We start from the raw sequence: 26,410 nt of genomic DNA on the forward strand, positions 1-26,410 counted from the left end.
TGTGCGTAAAAAGTTGGAACGCGTCATGCGTAAATCTGCTTCCAAAATCAAACTTTCCCTATCGCATATGACGATTCGTGTGTTTTAATTCAGCCGGTGTTGTGTTTGATTGAACTCCGCAGCCGAAGTGTCTCGCGCTGGTAAACCTTCCTCGTTCAGCCCCCCTTGTACTTTCTTTCTTTCTTCTTCTCTTCTTCGTATTCTTCTTCCTCGTGGCGAAAAAAGGGGGAATTGGGTGGGAGTTTGAGCTGTGTTGGTTTGGCTTTTACCCCCAGTGTGGAGTTGAAGCCGTCCCCGTGCCTCGCATATACTCTGCATATCACAGGATTTGGTCTCTCCTCTCTCTTTTCTGGAGCTGCTGTAGGACTGGCTATGGCCACCGCTACTTCCGGGATCCGTCATTTCATTCGCCCACCGCTCAGCGCTGCGAACTGACTCTGTTTCTATAAGCAAGCTAGCAGCCAACCTGCCAACACTCGCTGACACTCACTCATCTCAGTCTCGCCAGATAGACGAAATACCTACGGGGGGAAAAGAAAGGGAAGATCCGAATCGCAATCTCTTAATTTCTACTGCTTTTTTTTTTTCTTCTTCTCCTCCTCTCGTTTTTTTTTTTTTTTTTTTTTTTTACAGTGATAATAAAACAAGATAGCGATCTGGAGGCATTAAAGGAGACGCGGACTTGCGGGATGAAAACGGACTAAAAAAGATTCGTCCTTCTCTTGAACATCATCACCAACCGTCATTCATTCATTACCTTGACAACCTCTGGCTTTGATTGACAGCTGGAGTGGCAAAAAGCCATGAGACACGACAGTTTAGTTACATGCAGGTTGTTGATGGGCCGATTGTAACCTTCACTTTGGCGCATTTTTCCCTGTTTTTTTTGGTTGCCGAGGAAAGAGGGGAAAACAAGAAAAATTGCAAAACTCCCCAATGCTACGGCTTCAACCGAACCACACTGGCGAATAGGAGAAGTCGCAAAGTTGGTTGAGAAAAAAGGAATCTTCGCCTCTAAATCACTTTCTAAACGGGACTGGGATATTAAATATACGACAGATTCAGGAGTTTATTGGAGCGCAGCCTGATGGCGCAAAGGGTAGGTTTTAAATCTCCTACACTTACCTGTTCAAATCCACTGTAGGGAGGCACTCCGTATCGATAACCTCTTGTCGTGGCGACGGAGAATTCTCACAAAGTGCCTCCTATCAAAGCCGCTCTGTTTGGCGTGTTGGGCTTCTTTCTCTTTTTGCAGCGCCTCAGCTCTGCGAGCGAAGTGACAGCCTCCGCTTTTCACCGACGAGCCTCCGCGACAGTCGCGGCTCGCTTCCGCGGGAGACTCCGAACTAATTCGCTCTTTTTCCCCCCTCGCCAGCGAAGCCTCTTACGGGAGGGAAGCACCTATAAGTTGTAATGTTTTTGGTAATGGCAAACCGTTTCTCTCAGATGTTTTTTAATATGTGACACTTTTGCTGTGTTCACCCCACCAACCCCCCGCATTTCCACAGCTTATTATCTGCTTTTTTACGCGTATTCCCAAAATGAGACGGCATGCTTGTTTTTGTTTTGTTTTTGTACTTTTAAAATGCAAAAAAACCGAAAAGTAACCGGGCAGCCCGCTGACTTTTTGCTCTGATTTCATTCCCAGTACGATGAGCTGGCCCACTACGGTGGGATGGACGGAGTCTCGGCGTCCATGTACGGGGACCCGCATGCTCCCCGGCCGCTTCCCCAGGTCCACCACCTGAACCACGGACCGCCGCTGCACGCCAGCCAGCACTACGGAGCCCACGCTCCCCATCCGAACGTTATGCCCACGAGCATGGGCTCTGCTGTCAACGACGTTTTAAAGAGGGATAAAGATCAAATTTATGGGTAAGGTTTTTTTTGTGTGTTTGTTTGTTTTTTCATTTATTTTTTTGGTTTGGTTTCTCTTAAGTTCTGAAGCTTTTTTTTCTTCCTCTAAGTGAGTTTGGTTGGGAGTTTTCTCTTCCCCACCGCAAAATCCAAATCGCGCTTTTGTGCGGAATCGCCCGCAGTTTTAGAGCTCTATTGTTGGTCAGAGGAGTTTTGTCCGAGTGTAATTTTAGACGCACTGTCGAAGGCGACAGTATGGAGCGAGCTCCGAGCTTGAAATGCAAGCTAGAAAGTAACGTGGAAGCTCAAATCTCAAGACTTTACAGCGAAAAAGCTCTTATTTTTTGCAGCATCACAAATGATGCACCTGATAACGTTTGCTTTAATATCACCACGTTCTATTACGTGTCTGTCCCTAAAATAGTCTTCACTCAATTTAAAAACTTCTCAAATGTTTTTTTTACTTACAGATTGTCTGCAGTAACACACACACACACACACACACCGCGTGTCTTCTTGAACTATAATTATACTTTCATCACATTATTCTCAAATAATGAAAGAAAACAACTTCTTCTTTCTTACTGCGGAGTGCGAAATAAACCCGTGTTATAATCCAGAGTGTCATTATAATCTGGGATGTGGCTGCAGAGTAAATCCTCTCCATCTCTTTTACTCACGGAATAGTTTTTGTTTTTTAATCTGACACCATTTTAATGACACAAATGAAGACAAGGAGGCAGCTTGGTGGAGTCAACGTTTGCTCGAGAAATATTTTATTTTGGAATTATAATTTAGCTTTGAAAATATAATTTCTGTCACCGTCTCGTGATGTGTCATGGTAGTTAGACTTATTTTTTTATTCGCCTCTGCCTCACTTTTAGACCCGTGTTTGTACCGGTAAAGTCTCGGTACGTCTCAGTACATTTGTAGTGCAACTGCAAAATAATAATTTTATTCTAAGTGTATATGCGGACTGTATAATTTCTCTGAACTCCTACTAAATGCTGCAGAGTGTCAGTCGTGTTGTTTTGTCAAGTTTTGTTGACTTCTCAGCCTATTTCTACTTTGCACTGTAAAAAATGTCAGTCTCAACATGTCGATGGACCATCAAATTGCGTCTAAAATCCTTCCAATTTGCCCCAAAACGAGGACTGAAATATGCTGTTCAACTTAGACGCTTCTAAAAAATAATATTTGAATATTGGACGGACAGATTTTTTAAACGCCGTCGCTTGTTTTGAGCGTGCAGAAACTTTACAGCGGGATTAAAAAGTCCAAACGTAGATGCAGGGAATTAACGCACATACGCAGGTTGATTGGGACATTTCTTGCAGTGGGTTTTGTGGAGCCGGTGTGCCGCTTGTACTCAGGCTGTGTTTCCCCCTCTTGCAGCCACCCTTTATTCCCACTGCTCGCGCTGGTTTTTGAGAAGTGCGAGTTGGCGACGTGTACTCCGAGGGAGCCCGGCGTAGCAGGCGGCGACGTCTGCTCTTCAGACTCCTTCAACGAGGACATTGCAGTCTTTGCCAAACAGGTCAATTTCTAAATATTAGAAAAAAAGAAAATATATTTTTTTGAATGTTGTGGCTGCGTCATAGCACGTAGATTTCCTGCTTAGTTTCTCTCTCTCTTTATGTTAATGCTCAACTAACTTTGACACCTGGTTTATTATTTGTAGGTCCGAGCAGAAAAACCTTTATTTTCATCAAATCCAGAGTTGGACAATTTGGTAAGAGCACACTTTGACCTCTCTTGTCTCTCGATGATTGCCGCCTCGGTGCGGTTATTCTCTGTTTTTTTGGAGGGGGGGTGTGGGGGGTGTCTGCAGCATCACACGGTCAACATATGATTTAAACTTCCGCACAGATGTCAGATCAGTTTTGAAGTGACGCTGTGTGACCACATTCGCCGCTGTCAGTGCTCAGTCTTTCCCTTCTAACTGACCCAGCTGACCAGCGTGTGATGACCGTTGTGAAACAGCTTTTCCTTGTAGTAAAAAAAAAAATACATATTTATGCTGGCTGTGGTGCTCCCCATAGTGTTATGACGGGCTGATTATCACATAATTCTGTGTAACAAAACCAAAAAAAAAAAAAAAAAAACCCTGTTAATTTTGTGATATAAACTGTTTATTTCCCCCCCTTTTTTCAGATGATACAAGCCATACAAGTATTACGGTTTCACCTCTTGGAATTAGAAAAGGTAAATATTATAAATATGATATTCCACTCTTCCTGACGCGTGGCAAACGCATGATGCCACCTGCACAAACACCCTGTATTTTATTGCAATTAATTATATTTTTTTTATATGCGCTTAAATATTCAGTTATTTGCATGTATTTCTAAACAAACCGGCATGCATTTGGGAGAAAGTTTAAAGCTCTTTAATTCTCATAAAATACTATTTCTTTATTCCTATTATTTAGCCAACTATTATGAGGCTATTGATATAATGAGCTGGAGCCTCTTCGGTCACGTTGCACACTGTTATCGATCCGCAGATTGCGTTTCAGCTGCTCATTATTCCACCAGCTCACGGCGCGCTGTTTATTTTTCTGTCGTTCAACTTGTTGCTGCAGTCTCAGGAGAATAATAAGCACCGCAACAATTTCACTATTGTTTCCTCCACGCCGATAATGCCCCTTAATTGGAGTTATTGTTGGACTGGCTGAAGCGTTTCTCCATCCTGAAAAAAACAACTTTCTTCCTCTCTTTATTTTTCCTTATAGGTGCACGAGCTCTGCGACAATTTTTGCCACCGGTACATCAGTTGTTTGAAAGGAAAAATGCCAATAGATCTAGTTATTGACGAACGGGATGGCAGCTCAAAATCAGATCACGAAGAGCTCTCGGGATCGTCGACCAACCTCGCGGATCACGTAAGTGAACAGTATTACATCCGTGACGTGCTGTGCTGTTTGGTGTGTGTGTGCGTCTCTGCTGCTGAGAGAGAACGCAGCATGTTATATATTTTTTTGAAAAACCACTGCATTGGGTTGTTTTTATTATTATTAAATAATCAGATGTGTTTGATGTGTCTCATAATGGCCACTTTTGGGGGCTACTCGGCCCGTGCGCAGTGCGTGACCCCGCTGTGCCATCAGGAAATAGAGCATGCTCTGTTCTGCAAGGAAAATCTGCCGATCGATGTTCTGGGGGTCAAAAGCTAGATGTGATACAATAGACTGAGTTATTGTTTTAGTCTTTTGATTAGGGGCAGTCATGTGTGCGTAACGCGTCCGCGTGCTTGCGCGTGTGCTCGAGGTTTTGTGTGTGTGTGTGTGTGTGCGCGCGTGTGCATTAGGGGTGCGCGTGTGCAAATCGCCGCTGTGTGTTATGGAGAGTTGAGAGACAATTATCTGTTACGCAGGTTTAACGTTAAAGCAGGGTATCAGCGGTAAGCTGTAGCTTTAGGCCAATATTTAAAAAGAAAAGGGCTTTATTTTTGGGGGGCTGTGGGAGCTGGATATGGCCCGTGCGTAAAGCTGTGGATTTTTTTTTTTTTTTTTTGCTGCAGAGGTGGAGAAAGTGGTAGCCTATTGAAACGGATCTCAGAGCTAAAGGCTTACCATCAATGTCAAGTTCACAAGACATCTGATGGTTCGTCTGGAGGCCTTCCATTGCTGTTGATGTTAATGTGTTTAATTGTTTCGTATTGATTGCCGTGCGGGTTGCTCTGCAGTGGCTCTCTCCTCCTGCCCCCCCTCCTCTTTTTTTTTATGGCTGGAGGCTTCATAATGCTGAATTCAATTATGTGCACCTGAAGTACAGTAGCTTTACATTTGAAGATCGATTCCCTGGTTTAAATCGTGCATTTTCGGTGTAATAATCACCGGCTCTCCCTGCGATATGGATTGAGCTGACAGTTGATATTTGTGAATGATTGCGTCCTGCGTGCCTGTGATAAAGCTAATGTTTTTGGTGGTGGTGGTGGTGGTGGGGGGAGGGCAATGAGCGGGCTATTGCAAGTAAGTGACTAGTTAATATGTGTGCAGCACAAGGCCAAGCCTATTAGGAATTAAAGCAGATTTAAGTGTCATGCAAAGTCACTGCGCTGCATCTGTTGGGTCTGGCTATAGGCCTAATAGCCGCGGATTCCCTTCGGAAGCCCGTGGCCGTCCGCGTGGCCGCGCAGCGCGACGCGCAAAAGGTGAATGAAAACCCGATTAGACGGGGAGACGCCGAATGTTGGGTTCGAGAAAACGGAGCGGCAATATTGTGGCCCTCCAACACAAGTGTAGAAATGAGGCATGCTGTTGTTTATATTGTAGAGATTAGATAAACTAGCCTGTTTAGTTTCATGGCAGATGGTTGACACTCCAAGCCAATTTCCAATGGAGCCTCCAGTGCTCAGACACCAGCTTTGTCATCAGTCCACTTGTGAGAAATATTTTTGATGATTACAAAATTTGATATGCCAATAAAGCAAATCTAGAGCAGCAATAAACAAGGCAGGCGGCATGACAAGCCATTTATCTTGCAGTCATTTGGACTGACCACCTCATTAGGTATTTACGTTTTTGAGGGATTTATTTCACTTCTGTGGCACCGGGGGAACTTTTTATTATACTGCTGGGCTGAAGTTGACAAAAGCAGAAGAGTGTTTTTTTTATTTATTTTCCCCTCCTCTCCTTGTTGCTATCAGAGCTGAGAGTCATGGAAGCATACACGCCCCAGCTTGGTTATTTTCTTCATAAATAAAAATGCAGCACCTTCTTTCTATTTTTATTTTTTTACAGTGTGTGAGAGCATATGTGTACTCATCAGGCTACAGTGGAAAATACTATTTGCAGAAAGTGAAAATGTTGCACAGTGCCGCTGTGATCCCAAAGCCTTCTAGTAAATAGTTAACTTCTTTCATTTCTCAATGAAAAGGGGGGTCCAGCGTTTTCATGCCCAAAATGTGTTTTTGAAATATTGGGAATAATGCGCAAAAATGCATTTGGCTCCTTAAAACCGTGCCACCAGATGGAAAGCAATTTCTGTCCTACTTGTCTTGTTTTATTTATTTTATTTATTCATTTGTATTTGGCTCTATTTCATTATTAATTTCTGTCCTCGCTTGTCATCGAGGAGAAGAAGGCAGTTTGATAGTTAGATATGCTAATTTATTTAGTTAGAATCTCTCACGTCCATTTTTTCTTTGCTTTGATATGCATTTTTAATATATAGCCCTGGGCTACATCTCATTTGGTGAAAGTTGGTTTTTCTGGAGATGATGAGGCTCTTCACTGTGAAGGAGGCGGCTGAGCTTGTTTGTATGCGTGTGTGTTTCCTTCCTTTTTTAGCAAAAAAAAAAAAAAAAAAAATCTCTTTCTGTTTTCCTCCTCTTCATACCTGACAACAGAGCTCAATAAGCCCAGTTTTATTTACACTTGAATGCAGCATTGTCTCAGAGATGATTGGATTATGGTATAGTGAGAGCTGGATGAGGCCTTGCTGACACTGTTGATTTCCCTTATTCGCTCGCGGTGACTATCTCAACCATGTAGCCCACCCAGGGCTCCCTAACTCATCGCCCCTCCTCAGATCAACCCATCCCAATTAAATGAAAGAGGGGGGGGTGAAAAAAGGATGTTGTATTACACACGAAGGGTGATGGGAAAGAGTTAAAAAAAAAAACACACAGAGCAGTGTAGATTTGTAAACGATTGATACAGTGTGTGCGCTTGTCAATGGTTTGCTCTCTTGTCTTTTAATTAATGAATAACATTTCTGTCTCTTCTGTGCTACATCCAATTAGGGAGGCAAATAGAATTAACAGTGTCTGAATATTATCTGTTCTAATGAATTAGCCTTTGTGTCTTTGTGCTATTGTGCCGCTCCTCAAGTAAAGCTTACACATTAGCGGAGAAGGCTTTTCATTCGCCGCATGCATATGCAATCGCGCTTGTGAAACCTGTCTTTAGCATTTCTGCATATAGTTTTCAGATTTATTGCGGGAGAGGCTGTGCAGGATTCGCAGGTCTCGGGGCTTTTGTTTTTGGGAAGCTTTCCTCGGGGAGTGATCGCAGTTCCCATAGAGGTTATGGTGTTGCTTATCTTGACCCTGCATGGCTGGAAAGGGAACAAGGAGGGGTGGGGCGGGGGGGGGGGGGGGGTGAAGCATTCTCTGTTTACATTTGATTCTCTGGTACAGAGCGTTGTACACCATCGGTCTGACATGGTAATGTCACAGGCTCAGTCAAGTAATGGCAATAGTTCATCTTGTACCCGTGCAGTGATTTAGTGTGTGTATAAGCGGAGATGGGTGCTCGGTCCTGTTTCTGTACGTCACTATGCATGGGGCTTCACACACACACACACACACACACACACCGCCTCTCTGCCTGTGGACAGAGAGCCCTCGGGCCCAGCCGGCCTGCTGAACCGTGGAATTTCTCAGTTTTGGAGGTGTTCTAATTCAACTAGCTTTGTTCTCCTCGGGGAGCGGCAGCGTTCGGATCCCCTCGCTCCCCTTCCCCGTGAAAACAGCGGCAGCGTTGACTTGGACCGCTCCGTCTGTTCCGCACAATTGTTTTGCGATGGTGGGATGTCTGGCCTTACATTTCCTATTTGATTATTGTTCAGGGGCCGGGCCCCGTTGGCAGGCATATCTAATCATGGAGAGAGAGAGAGAGAGAGAGAGAGAGGCTAGCTTCACTTGTTGCGTCGCCCACACTCCCCTTCCATTCACTGCCTGCATGCTGCAAACGACAGCAATGAAAATCCAGTCGTTTTCAGACTATGGGATGCATGTATGTTTACTGCAACATGCAGTTAATGCACACTCAGTGATTCAATGCTATCATTGTGCGATAAATTCTACCTTTACAGAGATAATAATGTACATTTTTAGTTGATAATGATGGAAATGTGTAATTAAATTCCATGTTTATTATTGAGGTCGGGCAGAATGTTAGATACACCTCTCAGTATGATGCAGTACCCAGATAATATAGGCATCATAAATAAATATAACATTAGATTGTACATGTGTACATACTAGTTAAGTGGCCACTGAGAGTATATTAACATGTTCTTAACAGAAAGTAGAACTATGGATAATGACTTTTGTGTTTTATTCTTATGCCATTTGATATTTTGAAATAGTCATTGTGATTATGAAGACACATGTGTAATGTGCCATTCACTGCAGGGAAAAAGCTTGTGTTTTTTTTTGCCTCGAGAGAAAGTTTCGAGGCATAAATACAGTCACTCAATCCCAGATGTCTGTTAAAACACGCGCCGGTGAATTATTAGCTGCTAAATTAAGCACTCTTTATATTCCGGATAATTGAGGGTGTTGTAAATACTCGGTTGCACCTACACTTTTCCAAAGAGGCTGTGTGTAATTACGAGCTCAGCCAGCGACAGAAATGTGTGTTTGTCTCTTGTTTATGCCATGTAGCGAGATGTGTCTTGAAATGTCAGCTGGCTTTATGATTTACGGCCCCTGTGTGTTTCTGTGTGTGTCAGCGATTCTGTACATGTTCGGCGCAGGATTCCTGTAGCTGCCGTACACACACACACACACACACACACGCATAAGGCTAGTCGTTCTCAGCCTACCTCACACTGCTACCACACCAACACATTTTTTTTTTTCTTCCCTTTCCTCCGGGTTCCAGGGGAATTTGAGGGAAATTCAATGATGCCGCTAAATCAATTTTATTTGAAATTCCTAGGGATGTAGGCAGAGTGCAGTGAGGGAAGTGAGATTGTGCCAGGCAGGTGTTTGTAAATGAGAAACAGGGGACGGGAGCCGAGGAGGAGGCGGCGGCGTTCTCCTGCTCTCCTGTGGCCTGGCTCCACCGCTAGCCTTCCTCCCCATATTGTCTCCTGCTTTTATATTAATTACAACTTGTATTATCAGCTGCCAGTCGCTAACCCCGGCAAATAGAAAAGGCTGCCCCTAGAGACCGCGCTTCTTTTGTATCTTATTCTCTATCTGGTCTTATTGTGTTGTGTGTGTGTGTGCTGATGTGTGCGCGTGCGTTCCCGCCTGCACATGGATGTGCGTTGGCTCGCCTCCTCCTCCTGGTAACACTGCTCTTTAACACAATTAGTGAAGAGCATGGAGAGAACCATGTTTGACTCCTAATTATGCCCAGCTTTAGGGAATAGTCAAATGGGCTGCGGGCCTTCTTTTCCTCTTTTTGCTTCTTCCTCTATTTTTTTTTCTTCTTCTTCTGTAGGTTGAAGAAGACTGTTTGGGTGACATGATTTATTTTTTTCAACTTGTTTGAACTCTATCAGACCCACGAGGGTTGTGACAAAATGGTTGTGTGTGTGTGTGTTTGTGTTGTGCGGTGTCTGTTGATGCACCCTCCTAGCGCGGAGAGGCCCACTAAATTATTCATGGGGAGGAAAGGCTGTTGCTTTTGTCGCCTTGTTGAGCGTGGAAAGTTAAAACGCTCCTGTTGCGATTATTTCTCCTCTTGTTTTTGCAGACGGGCTTATGAACGAGAGGTGACTTATAGGTATTAAAAGAGGAGAGCGCGCCTCTTTATGGATGTCTATTGCATATGCACTAGGCGTGGTAACAACTGTATTATTACTATTAGGTCATAGAAAGTGCTGCGCTCTGCCTTTTGCCCCGATGAGAAACAAACTAACAAAGTGCTATCTATATCCCTGCATACAGGGCCATTAAACCCACAGGGTAGCAAATCACAGCAAAATATCATTCCCTTTAACACCATTAGCTGAGGTGTCTTTGAATTTAATTTAGTGCCAGCGCCATTAAAAATGACACATTACTCTGCAATGATAGCTAAATTAAGTCCTATCGATTCAGCTGTTGCATTAAAACTGTGCTGTGGCCGTTGCTGGCAAGTGTCAGGGAGAGAGAGAACGAGAGAGCGAGAGAGTGTGTGTGTGTATGAGAGCAGAAGCAGCGAGCATAGTTTTTCAGGTCTGTCTCGCATCTAGCTGGCAGTGTGTCTCATTGTGAGGAAGTAGAACCCAGTCATTTTCTCCTCTTGGAACAACAACAGCCCCGTTCGGAGAGCGCCGAGCCCGGCTCTGCCTAAATACATTATGCACTCTGGGAGTCTGGGAGTTTCACCTCCTTCCCAGACAGAATTAGACGGTGGGGTTGATGGGCTTTTCCTACATTAGTGATTTTACTCGACATATGCTGCGTCGACGATAACAGACCTCGTTCCCATGAAGTGTGCCATGTGTTGATCAGTGCCCACACAACAGTCACCCTTCCCTCTCAGAGCAGGGGGGGGGACACTTTTCCCTCTCCATGCACTCTGGAGGGCTCCAACCCACGCACAGGGCTATTGTTGACTCTGTCTCCGTACCCCTCTTCTGAGCAATTCTCCGAGCTCTTTATCTGATTGCCATCCGGTGAACAGCTGACGCTGAGAGGGGCCTTGAGTGGAGCGGAGGGTCTGAAGGGCCTTGTGTGTTTCTGTCTGCTGTTTTCAGCTCCAAGCTGTTTGAGAAAACAGCCCTCCTTCCCCAAAAAACTTAGCAGATAAAAGGGCCTTGCTCACAGGCGTAGAGCAGCAGCAGCCTCGCCTCCGCAGCAGAACAAGCAGCAGCACATCAGGACTGCACACCCAGGGGAGCTCGGCAGCTGGTTGTCTTGTATCCTCCGTTTCCCTGCAAAAAACCTCCAGTAGTCTCCGGGCAGTATCCTGTCTGTCCTCCACCAGTACAGCTCACTCTGACTGGGGCACCAAGGCAGAGGCAGCAGGCAGGCAGGCAGGCAGGCTCCTCTCTGGCGGGAGCTGAGGGAAAAGAAGTTCATCAGGAACTGAAGTTAGACAAAATGGTAAAAATGGTCTCTTTCTTGGAATATTCTTTGGCGTGTGTACATTTTTTTTCCCCTTCTGCCTTCGTATGTATATGTGTTTATGTGTGTTTGAGGGAGAAGAAAAAAAAACCCCATAACGGGAACTGAGAAGTGGGTTGAGGTTTGTGGGAAGCCTCGGTGCAGGCCTGTGTTTGTTTGGCTTGGGATCTGCTCAAGGGGGCCGCTTCTCTCGTGGGCCCCAGACAACGTCGGACTTGCGTTTGGCCAGCATTTTGTCATCATGCTCAGGTGACAGATTAAATTGGGGAAGGACTAGCCAGGGTGTTTAAGTGAGCTGCATCCAAGTCTGTGTGAGAATCGCGTGTCGGATCGAGCTTGTCTGTTCAAGTGTAGTAAATGACGTGATCGGGCTGTCCGTCTATTGCCTGAATGGCAGAGGAAATTCCACCTCCAGCCTGCCGTCATGTGGCACTGATAAAGCCTTTCCTGTACAGTAGAAAATCCGGTTTCCCTGTGAGCACCGATAGGGCAGCGGGAATGACCAGGAAAGAGAGGAGCAGGAGGAAAGAAAATGAGCTTTTGGAGGGAGGGAAGAAAAAAAAGGACGCCTTAAAAGCTACAAATTTGTTTATGGACCTTTCTTTGAAGTTAGCCAGCAGAGATTTAACACTTTTTTCCCCCGGCATGTGTTTGTATATATAGACCTGAGTGTGTGCGCATGTGTGTTTATACTCCGTGCTCTATTATGTCATTAGCATGTGTGTGTAAGTGTACTCCTGCGAGCCTCCGTGGGCGTGCGTCTCTCTCTCTCCGTGTGGGTGTGTGTGTTCACATTTTTTGGCAGATTAGCAAGAGAATCACTGTCATATCTTATTTTCATTTCTGACAGTGGTAATGATTAATGGCGGCTGTGGTGTGTTTGGACTTTTTACCTCTATATTTCTCACTTGACACGGAAGTCTCAATTGGTTATGGTATAAACGAACTCCACCGGGTTCTGCCATATGTGTTTAGACAATTACTCCACAAGTGCTCCACTTGCAATGCTCAAAATCAAACGCCACATTAACGGGGGGGGCTGCCTTTTTGCTCTCATGCATTAATGAAACACTTTTGATTACAGTGTTTTGATTTATTGCCAGCTGCTTTAGTGCATTAGTTTCTTGCTATTCGTCTGTGATTGTAGCGGCAGCGTTGATTGTCTGCTAGCGGGGAAATCGGCGATGGGGCTCTTTGCCTCGCCAGAAGAATGTAAGCAGGCCAAGGACCTTCGCAGTGCCTGTAGACTCTTACATGTGTCACTCACTTTGCTGGCATATATACTCATATGGCCTCTGTCTCTCTCTTCTGTGTGTGTCTCCCTCTCCACCCCCCCTTCTTCCTGCTCTCTCTGCTCCTGGTTTGCGGTCTGGACGGGGAATGTGGATGGATGCACGGATGGATGGATGGATCCCACGCTCGCGTTCTCTCGTTTGCAAAAACCTCAGAACCCAGCTTCCTGGAGAGACCATGATGACGCCACCTCCACACACTCAGCTGGCACACCGGGGCCCTCCAGCGGGGGACACGCTTCGCAGAGCGGCGACAACAGCAGCGAACAAGGTGAGCCGGCACAAAAACGGACATGCACGAACACGTGCACGGACTTGTGCACTCAAAAAACACATACACAGATACATGCGCAGGTCCACGCGGGGCATATAATCATCACGCATTGGGTGAAGTTGCCAACGCTTCCATTTAACCCTGTCTAATGTGAGCTGCACAGTGAATAGATGGCACATCTCTCTACACACACATGTCCCTCCTTTTTTTTGCGTTTTGGATTATCCCGCTTTTTGACTGGCGTCCATGTAAACACGTAGTCACACCTAAAAATGTACACGCTTATCCGCCGTTACACGAATGCAACTAACAGCCGCCGTAATACACCGACCCAAGTAAAGGGCTTTCCAGAAACGTTGCTATTTAGAGAGCCGAACAAAAGCCGGTGATTAATACTATATTTCTGCCAGTTCTTGCTTGCATTTAAATCATATTAACTTTGCTCACACAACAGCCCCTAATTACGTCTCAGTCAGCCTTCTGTTATCTAGCACACGACCTGCCAAACCGTAAGAATGCATTTCAAAACAAATGTATTTGAAATTATTACAGATAGCTTGTGCAAGTCACAGCGATCTGCCTTGTGTTTTTGTCACGCTCTCTATCAAATTTGACGTGCAAATTACCGAAAGCATATGCTGCTGGTGGAATTTAGAGGTGAGGACGAGCGACGGCAGATTGCGAGGTTAAAATAGTTCATTTAATGCAACTGCTGCCTGAACTGAGAGAGAGGATGATGAGCTCTTGGCCTTTCCTGTCTCCCCTTTATTTTTGAATGCACCGAGATCTCCTTTCATTGGCAGTGTGTGTGTGTGTGTGTGTGTGTGTGTGTGTGTGTGTGTGTGTGTGTGTGTGTGTGTGTGTGTGTGTGTGTGTGTGTGTGTGTGTGTGTGTGTGTGTGTGTGTGTGTGTGTGTGTGTGTGTGTGTGGTCTCTTTCTGTATCCATGCGTGCCCTCTGGCAGCGTTCACGGTTTTGCATGAAATTTCATCACACCGTCTATACACACAAACACTCGGATGCACACTTCTAACGGCTCGCTCACAGAGGGGAAGCTGCTCGCCGCGTCCCGTCCGAGGCTATCGCTCCGTCGATAAACGATCAAATGTATCGATGGGATGTGTGTGTCTGTGGTGTGGTGGGGGGGGGGACGTTCTCCTCCTCCGACACAAGCAGCAGTTGAACCATTATTGACCACAGGCCGAGGGCTGCAATAGACCTCTGTGGTTGGCTGTGTCAGGACTAGTTGGATCACAGGCTAGTTGACGATAGCTAGGCCTAAGCAACAGGTTATGCCTGTTTGACTGTATAAGCATAATGAAGGAATAGATTATAATAATATGACACCTAATTCCCCCTGATAGGGATCATTCTTATTTTGCCATGGTGCAACAGTTGCAGAAAAAGAGAGAGAAATTGTGGCAAATCAGGTGTTGGATAATATGGAAGCAATCCTTTCGATTGTAGGTCAGAAGACGGAGCATAGGAGTTTTTTTTTTGCATTCATTTTTGCAAGTGTAAGTAGCATGGGAGATGTGGACTGCAGGAACAACAGAGGGCGGAGGGAGGATGAGAGAAAGAAATGCACTGCCTATTGATTATCTTACACACATAAGTACAAGTGACCTGTAATCCACAGAGCACTTATCGACTCCCCTCCCCACCGTATCCAGTAACAGCGGATCAATACGGGCCAAAGACAGTTACGGTACGGCACCGCACACAGGGGCCAAGCCAGGCCTGGACTAGATCAAGGCCCAGAGCCTGACCTACGCTGGAAAAGCGCTAAATGCTCGATCTTTCATGCTTAAAAACAAAGTAGGCAGCATTGGAATAGACGCGGGGATTTAAAAGAAGGCGAAAAAGCAAGAGACATTGAAGTATAAAGGTGAAAGAGTAGAGAATGTGGAAAAAGTATGCAGAGCGAGAAAAAGGAGAAAAAAAGAGATAGACAGAGAGAGGGCAGCTGATTTAATGGTCTAATGAGGCCGTCCTCCAGCCAGTTGTTTTGTGTGAGGCATGCTCTGACCTTTCGCTCCGCTCGGGAGCCCCGCCGCCTCATTTTTCACATTCTTGCAATTACGTTAACGCTTGAAGCGCTCGCTGACTCCCGACTCTGGCCCTTCCATTCTGACACAGCCTTCCCTCCGCAACCTCTCCCACCTTTTCCCCCTCCTCTCTCCTCCACTCCACGCATGAACTCGCCTCCTATCTCAATACGTTTCCACATAAAAAAATTTGTAGTCCGCACTCTCGTTGTCCGCAGAGAAAAACGTGAAATGTGTGCTTCACTTCAGTAATGGGGTCTTTAACAGCTTGGCCCCTGTTAAAAGGGGTGAGGATGTGGATCAGTCGAGGAAGACAGAATAAGACGGCAGGCGAGCGAGTGAGAGAGAGAGAGAGAGGGCAGAAAGCGTGTGTGTGACCCACAGTGCTTTTTTTGGTTTCAGCTGCCAAGAAAAACATCAACTTTCTTCCGCCATCTTCCATCTTGAAAGGTGTATTATACGTGCGCCTGCGGCCTGGAAAACATTTACCTCGAAAATTGATCCAAGAGCATCCTCGTGTAGAAAATGTGACTCCCCTTTCTCCCAAAAACGGTCAAGCATGTCTCACAGTGACCAAGCCAAAGTGTTTTGAAGAGTAAAAAAAGTTTGAACTTCCTCTCCCTTTGGCTCTGGCTCATGTGAGGGGATGTAAAGGATAAAAACAAATCAGCATCACTCACAACCCCCTTTTTTTTGTTGTAGAGTACTTGCATACAAGATGGTCGCTGTGAGCAGAATTCACTTCCACAAATCCGGCGTGTATCTCGGCATCGAGCGTTCCTCTGAACCAGTGCCAAAAAACAATTTAACAAGTGTGCAAATATGTATCGCCCTTCTTGTGGAATAATTTATTGTCGAGCAGTAAACCAAGGTGAAGCATGCTCGTAGCTGGGAGTAAAGATTGCCAGTTAAGGCTCTGACACGTGAAAAAAGGTTTCAGTACAATATCTCAGATCTGTAACCTCTCCCGCCCCCTTTCCTCTTGACAGTCCTTACCCCCCCCCCCCCCCCTTCTATTTTTTTTCCCGAAGAATTTCCCTTCAAAAAACAAAAATATGAATGATCATCTTCAGGGCAAATTCTGCACTTTCACTTACTGACTCTTAGAGAGTGACTCCCTATGTTCTAGCTAGATAAACAAATATCCCTGGTTTATGGGAAACTGTTAAGAAGGTAACACACAATAACTTCATTGGCTCCGCTTGCACATCATTTTGATTAACAGTCCTCTGGAACTCCTCCAAGCTTATCTGGGAACATCAGAGACATCAGTTGCAGGGAGTTAAACTTGATGAATGTACGTGCCTTGAGATAGCGTTGGTTTCCAAGCAGGTGTCTGTAATATGTTAAAACACCCAAAGTGTGATGGAGCGGCGTGATGAAATACCCGGCATGTCGGCCCGCGCCAAATACAGTAGAGTCAAACGCACTCGGTCACGAACTGTAAATCCCCAACACTGGTTCAGAACGGTAGGTAATGTTTTCCCCTCTTGCTGTATGCATATGTGTGTGTGTGTGTGTGTGTGTGCCTCAGCTCCGGACTTGTAATTATTAGCTATGCATGAAGACCAAAATCCACGTTGACATCTTGAGTGGTGAGCAAAAGGGGCCTTTCTGTACAATCCGACTGTAGATGGGGGGGGAAAAGGGCTCAACAGAAAGAGGAGAAAGCATTTTGTACATTTTCTCAGCAATTGAACAATCCCCACGCTCCGTGCATAGACAGACTCCCCAGAGAGATGGAGAGAGGCAGCGATGGAGAGAAAGGGAGGAAGAGAGGGAGAGCTTGAGTGTTTGCTCCGAGGGAGCATGCTGTGCTTGATGGTATTGTGGTGCGCTTGTATGTGTGTGCGTGTGTGTGTGTGTGTATGTGTGTGTGTATGTGTGTGTGTGTACACATGGGGAGTGTGGTGAGCTCCCTTGGCCCTGGCTAGGGGCCCCACTCAGCAAGGTCTTTGTGGTGGAGCTCACCAGAGGGGGGTCATTCCTGGTGGGGACACGACTCCTCGTGTCGGCCAAGAGAGTCCCAGCATGAATGAGGCCTGTTGAATCTGGCATTTTCCAGACCTTTGACTTTGCTTTTTTGACAACTACACTCAGGGCTCGAGAAGACCCAAAATTGAAAGATGTGAAAGGAAAATCGTAACCACAACAGAAGGTTCAGTGGAGTCTGTGATAAATGCAAGATGGAAGCCTCTTGGTGGCCTATAGTCCAGCTCTGGAGTGATCAGTAAGGTGTATAGAAAAAACAACAACTATATATATATATTTGAAAGTGTGTGTGTGTGCGTGCGTGAAAATGCGCTTGTGTTAGCTGGTTCCCTCTAAGTGCCTGTTAGAGTTTAATTTAGTGTAGTAATTAAAGCTGAACACTGGCCCATAAACAACAGATAAACAATAAAGCAGACCCAAGCCCTGCTGTTTCATGGTTCTCACTCCCAGCTGTTGGAGCACTGATAATTTTTACACAGTGCCCCCACCTCACCACAACACAATGCTGAAGCAACAAGGGCGTGTATGCGTTGTAAATGTGTGCTTGGGTATATTTTAGTGTGTGATAGCAGAGGCTGAACAAAAAAAAAAAAAGAAAAAGAGAGAGAAAAAAAAGGGCCAAAGAAACACATAAACACACAGGATATGTCTACTTCCTCTCTCGAAAAAACCCAGAGAACCACAGTGAGGCAGAAAAAAGTCTGCCTCGGTAGCCACTTCCAAAACCAGCTCGATGGCAACAGCCATCCCATAAACATCACACCGAGTGCAGCCATTCGGCCTATAACTTGCGACCTTCCACCATTGGTCGCCGCACGCCAAACTGCACTTAAACACCTAACGAGCTAAACGTATACCTGCTTAATGAGGATGACACGCCGTTTCCTCAACAAAGCCATTGTGCGCCATGCTCGCCTTGTCACTACATGTCAGCCTGGCGTTAGTCAGGTGTCTGTTGTGAAAACAGCGCGGCGTGTCTGTCTGATGGTTTGTTGGGAAGGGGCAGGGCCATTGTTGAAAGCTGAGAGGGAGTTTGCTGCGGAGGGGGAGAAAACATGGTACGGAGGGGATACTTTCATGATCCCATTAGCATAAGAGAGGCTAAATTATTCATGTGGAGTGCTTAATCTATGGGGAAAAGTATAGTTAATGCACATAGTTTTCAAATGGATCGCTCCCTGCCTCTGCTCTAACACCAGATTCTTGCTGGATTCAGCATTCACGGGCATTTACGGGAACGCCTGTCACTCCCCCCCCCCGCCTCCCCCCCCAGCATACACACACATAGACATAGTATGTGTGGGCCTGTGTGCACTGCTTAAGCGCTGCTGCACTTCAAGCTGTTTCAAGGGGCTCTGCTCTCAGGCTCATCCCTCTCTCCATAAGTCCCTTTCTCATCCTCTCTCCCTTTCCATTTATTCCTCCATCTCTCTCTGTCTCTCTTTCTCCCCCCCCCCCCCCCCCCCTCCTCCCTCTCTCACTCACACTCCTCTTCTCTCTCACCCCTCTCTGTCTCGCTCTCAGTACCGCAGACTACCTGGCCCTCATCCAAAATGTGATTAAAGAGAATGATCAGCTCCCTCAGCTCCCTCTTTCCTTCCTCCCTTCCGCTCTCTCTCTCTCTCTCTCTCTCTCTTCCTTCTTTTTTTTTTAAGTCTCTCTGTGTTTCTCTCGACCCTGTGTTGCGTTCTTAGAGTCTATGGATCACAAGAGAAAAAAACAACAACAACGCAAAGGAACTGTGAAAGGATGCAGGCTGCCAGTAGAGTCACCTCCGCTTCCAGTAACCTAGTCTTCAACCCACAACATCCCCACCGCTCACATCCACACTGCGGCTCAAGCTTTCACCTCTTATCGTCCCCCCCCCCCCCCTTTCTCGCTCTCCCTCGGCTCTGGCTGGGGCCTGGTCCCTCTGGTCCATAATCACGAACAGGCCCCCAGCGCGACCCGGCCCAACCCAGCTTGGCCTAGCTCGGCCAGGAACTGGGTCCTACACAGCAGGAAAGGCGCATTAACTGGGTCAGCCTAATGTGCAAACTAATGTTTGGAGAACATAGGGAAAAAATTACCCAGATTATTCTGACAGCGGCTGAGGAGAATGCCTGTCTGTTTTTGCGCCATTAAGGGAAAGCTTGGGGGAGACATTTTTTTCTTCTTTCTTTCTTTTCTTCTCTTCCTCTGAGAAGGAGATGGAGATCAGCTTATCTGGGAGTGAGCTGAGCATAATTAAAAAGCAGAAAGGGAAATGTGTTGCGGGGAAGTAATCATGATTGAACTACAGTAAAAGGAGGGGAGTGCCTTTTTTTTTTCTCTCTTTTACCCGAAGGCTCGGGCCAAAAACAAAGACAGAGTGCAGTGCTGTTGTATCAGTTCATTATACAGTGGGTTTACACACCCATGTTCCTTTGCTGATTACTCCAGTGCATGTGGTGATGATGAGTGCACAGGGGTCTGATGTAATATGGCTAAAAGGGATTTGAGCGCATGCCCCAAAGGGCATTTCCACGTCCATTAATGCTGCCGCCGCTGTATTTTCACAGGCATGACAGTCCTTCAGTTCTTTAAAGGGAGAGCGTTTTCCCAGGAAATCTTCTGTCTTGTTCCAGCAGGCTTGCCTGAAGGGGGTCAGCCAAGAAGTCACCCTTAAGAGGTGATAATCCAATTGCTCTAGTCCTCACCAGATTTGTTTTCCCCTTGTCTGGCAGTGTGTGTTTGTGTGTGTGTGTTTGCAGAGAGTGTGAGCATGCGTGTGTGAATGTAATGGACATAAAATGGGAGGCAGAGGCAGCGAGATGCCACTGGTTCCTCCTGTGTCCGACCCCATTCTGGATGGGAGAGAGGTTATGGAGGCTAAGTCTGTCAAAGGCACACCTGCAGGGAAAGTCCAGAAAGCATGACTGCCAGCTTACACAGGCCCCGTTTAAGGTGTGCTTATTTGGAGTTTAACCCTGACTTCAAATGTCCTTTCCCTCTCTCCCCCTTTGTGTTTGACCAATGGGCCTTGTGCTCTTTTACTTTTCTCTCCTTTCTTCTGCCTCCCTCGGCTCTTTAATCTCCTCCACCACCCCCCACCCTCCCAATTCTCCTCCCCCTAATATCCGAACCCCACATCACAGCGAAAGGTCCCTCCCAAAAGACAGCAAGCGGCCGAGTAGAGTGGCTTAGCAAGGCCAGCCGTAGCTTGTTCACTTGCTGTGTGGTTTTTCCTCTTGTGTAAACCGGGGTTTACACGCCGAAGCACATTTGGAACGGAGCAGAGCAGCTATACCCTACAGGTATCGCTTTAACCATGCTGCCACCGTCCAAGAGAGTGGGAGGATGATAAAGGAAGTGTGTTACAATCCCGAGTTCTTCCTCCCTGCTGCTGATTTTCACACACAACATCTTTCACGTTTATGCAAAGCTTTTGAGGGCATTATGCAAGATAAGCTCATTTTCTAGTCTGATTCCCACTCTAGTACATGCTTTAATGACTCTTAAAGCCAAGGGCTGCTTTTTTAGGCATAATAGAAGTCCCGCGGTCTCTCAGTTTCCACGTAGCCAGGGTGCTTTTTCCACACCTGATCACTTTTGTTCACCCATTTTATGGCTATTGGGGAGCAGGCGGAGGTGAGCAATTTGACAGTGGTTAGTGCCATGAGCCCTAATGTTTATTGGAAGCAAGCATCTAATAATTTTTGATTACCCCAGAGGAGGTATTAGCCATGTTAGTCAGCAAGGATAATTTCTTATTTACATGCCCCAAGCAGTGAACACTCTGAAGGAACACTGGGGCTAAATGCGCAACAAAACAAATCAAACATGCCAAACGAGATGCTCCATCCTGACTGGCTGCAGGGCTGGAGCTGAGAAAACCTTCATTATGCATTTACCATAATTCATTTAGAGGGTTATCAATTTGCAGAATACAGAGAAGATGTTTGGAGGGGGAAGCAGGCAAACACCATATCAAACGAAAGAAGAGAAAAAGGGAACAAGGGAGATGAAAAGAAGTAAGATATTCAGGGATGCCTGGATTTTTTTTAAAATGTTGTTCCAATTACACACTTTCCCATGTTCTGAGGCAGAACTTGCATGTTAAATGCAGCAATCTCCTCTCTTTTACCAGTGTCACGCTCCGCCCCCTAGAAGAAAAAAAAAAAAAGCAGATGCTGATATCTTTGTAATGAAAGCCATTTGGCAGAGGAATTCTTTTCTATACCATTTTTTGTTGAGATTGAGGCTACGCAGAGATGTTCCCGTACAAATATTGTCTTTCTGTTCATGTAGGGTCGCTCTTTGTTTGGCCTCTGCCCTGCTTACTCAAGGGGGCTTTCTCCTGTCCGTCTCTCCGTTTAGATTTCAGGACAGTTACTACATGTTTTCGTGTTTCTCTCCTGGCAACACACACCGAGAAAAGAAAGAAAAAAAGACCTTTAAAAGCATCTTTCCCCTCCGCCATCAGGCGAGGATGACTAAGGCCCCGTTAGAACAATTGCAGGAAACTTAGGGAGACGGGGAGTGTTTAAAAGAAGGAAAGCAACCAGAAAACACGACTATCTTGTGATAACCAGTGCTTGCTTTCATTATCTAAACACAAAAATAAACTCCACCTTGGAAACATTGCACTCATTCGATTACCTTCATTGAATTCAGTGAAACAATGAAAACAGAGGTAGAGAGAAAAAAAAAAGCAAGAGAAAAATGGGAAAACATTTAACATTTTCCAAAGTGAGGGAGGGAGGGGGGGCTGCATTGTTTAGTACGAATGCTTACTCCCAGGGATGCAGTCCTTAGACAACTGAGTGTCTGCAGGAGACATCTGTGAAGCCTGACCTTGTGACCCCGGAAAGAATGCTCTTAAGGTGGGGGAAAACTGCCTTTACCACTGCACCATGGCCTACAGGACAGCCCAGCAGCAGCACAACAAACACACCGGCTACAGAAAAACAACAACACAACGGACCAACAGTCGATGAGGTGGAGGGGAAAAAAAAAAGTTGAGTTAGAGTGAGACCAGCAAAAGAGAAAGAGATGCTGTAAATCTAAAGAGTGAGAGAGAGAAAGGGGGGACACGCAATGGAGATAGAGAAAAGGAGGGAGAGTAAGGCAGATAGCACACACAGTGCCTCACAGGCCTGGTTTCTTACCTACCCCCCTACCCCCCCAACCCCCCATGAGATCATTTTCACCCTTTATGAGTCAAAAGGAAGCCCGGTTGAAAATGAAAGGTTACGCAAGCCAGAGCCCAAGCCCTCGGAGTGAGAGAGGAGAAGATCCCTGCTGCAAGGGCCCTGCTGCTATTCAAAGCACCTGCCATTGTGTGGGCGCCCATCCAGGCCCATTGTTGTGCAGAAATTAGTCGTGCTCCCTTTGGCTCCCTTCGGCTCCAGAGGCATGCGGCAGACCCCCTTGTTGTTTTGGGTTCAGATACGTGGTCGGGAAGATGCGTGGCCCCGGCTACCATCACCACTGGCTGTGGCCCTTTGCCCTTTCTCCCAAAGCACAGTATCATTCTGTTTTTTTTTTTTTTTTTTTCCTCATCCACCCGTTGTTGTTGCACTTCTCAATAACACTTTCAGGCCAACATTCCTATAGTTTTTTTGCTCTTTCTTTTGTACTCCTACTCTCCCTTCTCCTTTGGTGTATATGCTTATTGTTCTTTGGAGCACCCTCATTATACCCATGGTTATATTTTAAGGGCCTCACTCTTTGATTTTGGTCTCGTGGGGAGTGAGTGGTGGGCTGGTGGGAGCTGTAGGGCTGGCCCAGCTCGCCGGGCTCCCCAGCCAGCGTCTCGGTGAGCGGGCTTGGGGGTATTGTTGGGGCTGGGCACCGCTGCAGAAGCGCTGGTGCAACGGCTAGTGCAGGGGGTGGATGCGAGGGGAAAATTGAAAAGTCAATAACGAAGGCCGCACCAAAATAAAAAGAAAAGAGAGGGTGAAACAAAAGGGAGATGGTGAGCTTCAAAAAGCTGAGAGCTATAGAGCACTGCTAATTAATAGCATCAGAGGAACAGCTTTTTTTCCCTCTCTTCCTTCTAGAACTTTAATGCTGCATATTAACTTGCAAGGCGAGGCTATTAGAAGCTTGTATTGTGAGTCGGGTCCGTCTCGCTGCCAGACCAGCCGACAGTGGCCGAGGTATACGAAGGAGAATTGGTAATGTCTCTTTTAGAAAATGAAAAACAAACAGAAATTGAGAAGAAACAAAAAAAAAAACACTTTAATGTAATGCAATTCTATATGAAACGTTGATCACTGTGTTACAGAGTTGTTGATTCAAGTCTGTGGTCATTTTGGAGCCGTTTCTAATGTTTGTCCCCCATGGATACAATATTAGAAACACAAAGTACAGCTTCAGTTCGCCACAGAACTGAATGAACCCACAAACAAGTATTAATAGCAAGGCTATTGTATTGCATTGTATTGCATTATAGAGGTGTTCCTAATCTTTTGGTCACCCCATATAGAATTACTGTCCATTACTGTCAGTTAGCATGTGGGTATAATATACACATGTATTTGTCAAATTACCCGTATTCCACAAATCAAATGCTGTCGTTCCTACTTCCCATTTTCACACAACAAATCAGGAGGGGAGCTCCAGGAACGTGACAAAATACGGATTTTGGGACAGCGAGCGCGGCCGAGTGGCAGTAATTTGAACCAAGGCTTTGCAATTTGTATTTTTTCCGCAGCAGTAATAGGCTTTTCTCTCACTTTTCCTGCCACAACGATTTCCTCTGCCAACAGCTGTCAAGCCCCTAAAAATCAAAATTAGTGCCATGGAATTGGGCCGTAATGAAATGACCTGCTGGATTTACCTTAAGGAGCCGGGTGGACAGTCAATACTAGCCTCATCAAAACCCCTCTCTCTGTACGCTGCGGCCCCATTAACGAAAGGAAATAGTCCCGCGTAAGTGTATTAAGCACTACTTCCGTCTTCTAATTATATTTTCCCTTCTCCCTTCATAATTCATTCACTCTTTCATTAGTTCTTAATATTGGGAAAAAAGGCTTTTAACTGGCTCTGCTGTCCTCATGGGGTCACCAATTATGTGTCACTATGTATCAGAGGAATGTCAAAGGAGTCCATGTTGTATACTGGGGATGTGGGAGTGTATTTTCTGCCTGTTCATAGCAGAAACACAACATTATTATCATAATATTATTCTGTATAATGTAGCATTAAGAGGTTACACCATGGAATCTGATCTGTGGGCTTCCCGCCGCCTCTGCTTCCTATAGAAAGAGGTGAATGTATGCCAGGGCCCAGTGGAGGACACCGGGCCCAGGTTATTGACTTGTAAAAGAGCCGGTAGGTGAGGGGTCTTGACAAGACATGAGCGTCTGACTCACTTGTAAAGCTGTATCTGATTTCTCTGCTAGTTGGCTCCCCGGAGAGAGCCGCTCTACCCTCTGTTGATCAGACTCTCACTCATGGCTGTATGGAAAAAGAAAACGATAAAAAGAATGAAAGAGTAGTTTTGTGAAAGGAGACTCTCTCGTTGTGTACGCCATGTTTCCCTGTTAGAGCGGGAATGAGAGCGAGGGAGGAGGAAGTGAAGGAACGGGCTGCTAGGTTAAAAAAGCTGTATCTAAGAGTACATGTATGTTCAGTCAGTATGCCAGAAAAAGAAAGGGGAAAAGAAAAAACCCCTCTTCAATTTAATCTTTTGATGAGTCGGGTTACATGGAACCGTCAATAAGGGCATCTGCATGTGTGTATAATATGAAAGCAAGTATCTGCTAAGCCAGATCCTCACTCCTCATAGATCTGACTAATTTATGAGGGTAAACTGCGCTGACAGAGAGAGAGGGAGAGAGAGGGAGAGATGCAGGTGGAGGGAGGAAGTTTTCATTGACTCTCCAGAGTAGGGCAAGCCAAAGCCCCGGAGGGATCTCTCTCAGTTTGAACTTTATCAGGGGCTACGCTTAATCAATACACTATCGGAAAAAGAATTAATTACTAAAGCAGAATAAAACAGCTGTATTTTAAACCAAGGATTCATCAATTCTGTAATCTCTTGGTTACAGCTCAGGTGTCAGGAGGATCATTTCAGCTCCATGTAATGAGGAACTGTGGGAGTTTACCCCCAACCCTCCTCCTCCTCATCCTCCTCCTCCTCCTCCTCCTCTCTGTTTCTGACCCTCCCTTCCAACCAACATCCTATCCTCTACCTTGTCATCAAGATATTTTCCCTTTTTCTTTTCCCTTCCATTTCCTACCTCGTCGGTTGTTTGTCATACACCTACAATATTCTCTCTCTTTCTTTTCCCTTGCCCCATCCTTAATAGACCGACTGTATTCTACTCCCCCTCTCCCCCAAACCCCCCCCGCTGCATTCCCTTCCCACCAAATTCCTGTCCTTGCGGGGATGGGACAAACGGGTATTAAACCTGAAATCTCTGGTGCGAATGCTGACTGGAACGGGACATTCCCGCTGCTGCAGCCATCAATACGGACATTCCTCCACTCAGGCTGGGACACCGCAGGTGTTGCGTTCAGGGATGGGGGAGGTTGGTGTAGGCGGCAGAAAAACAACACACCATGCCCAAATAGTAGAATACAGATATGTGTATGGTGAAACATTGGGGGACAGAGCAGCCACACGGGGAGTATCCCTTGTGTCGAAATAACCTTGGCCGACCACTGCCATCCACCCCTCACAGCCCTCGACCCCCTAGCCCAAAGTGTGCAAACGGACTGTCCTTGACTCCTTCATAATGGGGGGATTTCAAGGCAGGTTGAGAAGGGGTTATGGGTGATGAATTGGGTTTTTAGTGAGCTCATTAGGAAGCCAAACAGAGTTTAGACTGGCGGAGCGGGGCAGCAGCACAGTAATCAGTTCTGCTCGCTTTGTTCCCTGCCTCCAGGACATTTGTGTGGAGAGAAAAAAAAAAAAAGAAAAGAAAAAAGCGAGGAGAAAAAAAAAAAAAAAAACTTCATGGCATTTGGCTGATGAGAGGGCTGCTGAGCAGAGGCTACAATCTGATGGTTGACTTGTTGATTTATAAACCTTTTAATCCATTTACTCTACCAGCCCCCCAGCTCTGCGTAGAAACCCAAATATCTGCTAAACTCTACTTTGATGCCACTGTCCATCAGGTGTGGCAAACATGTCTACAATAAAACCAAGTCGTCTCTCGCTATAAAGAAACGGGGAGTCTG

The 26,410-nt window shown here is 45.9% G+C and overlaps 1 protein-coding gene across 5 annotated transcripts in view; it reads left to right on the forward strand.

The window, feature by feature from the left end:
- Positions 1 to 852: 852 nt before the first annotated feature.
- The window catches only part of meis2a (Meis homeobox 2a), a 77,073-nt gene continuing 51,515 nt past the window's right edge, over positions 853 to 26,410 (forward strand). For all 5 annotated transcript variants that reach the window (XM_084012723.1, XM_084012725.1, XM_084012724.1 and 2 more), the window contains exons 1-7: positions 853 to 1,099; positions 1,649 to 1,875; positions 3,253 to 3,394; positions 3,539 to 3,589; positions 4,012 to 4,062; positions 4,592 to 4,741; positions 13,101 to 13,215. In XM_084012723.1, the coding sequence (XP_083868849.1) occupies positions 1,088 to 1,099; positions 1,649 to 1,875; positions 3,253 to 3,394; positions 3,539 to 3,589; positions 4,012 to 4,062; positions 4,592 to 4,741; positions 13,101 to 13,215 (748 nt within the window). In that variant the 5' untranslated portion in view covers positions 853 to 1,087. The remainder of the gene's footprint in view (positions 1,100 to 1,648; positions 1,876 to 3,252; positions 3,395 to 3,538; positions 3,590 to 4,011; positions 4,063 to 4,591; positions 4,742 to 13,100; positions 13,216 to 26,410) is intronic.

Source organism: Eutrigla gurnardus, assembly GCF_963514095.1.
Source record: "Eutrigla gurnardus genome assembly, chromosome: 7".
NCBI classification, from domain to species: Eukaryota; Metazoa; Chordata; class Actinopteri; order Perciformes; family Triglidae; genus Eutrigla; species Eutrigla gurnardus.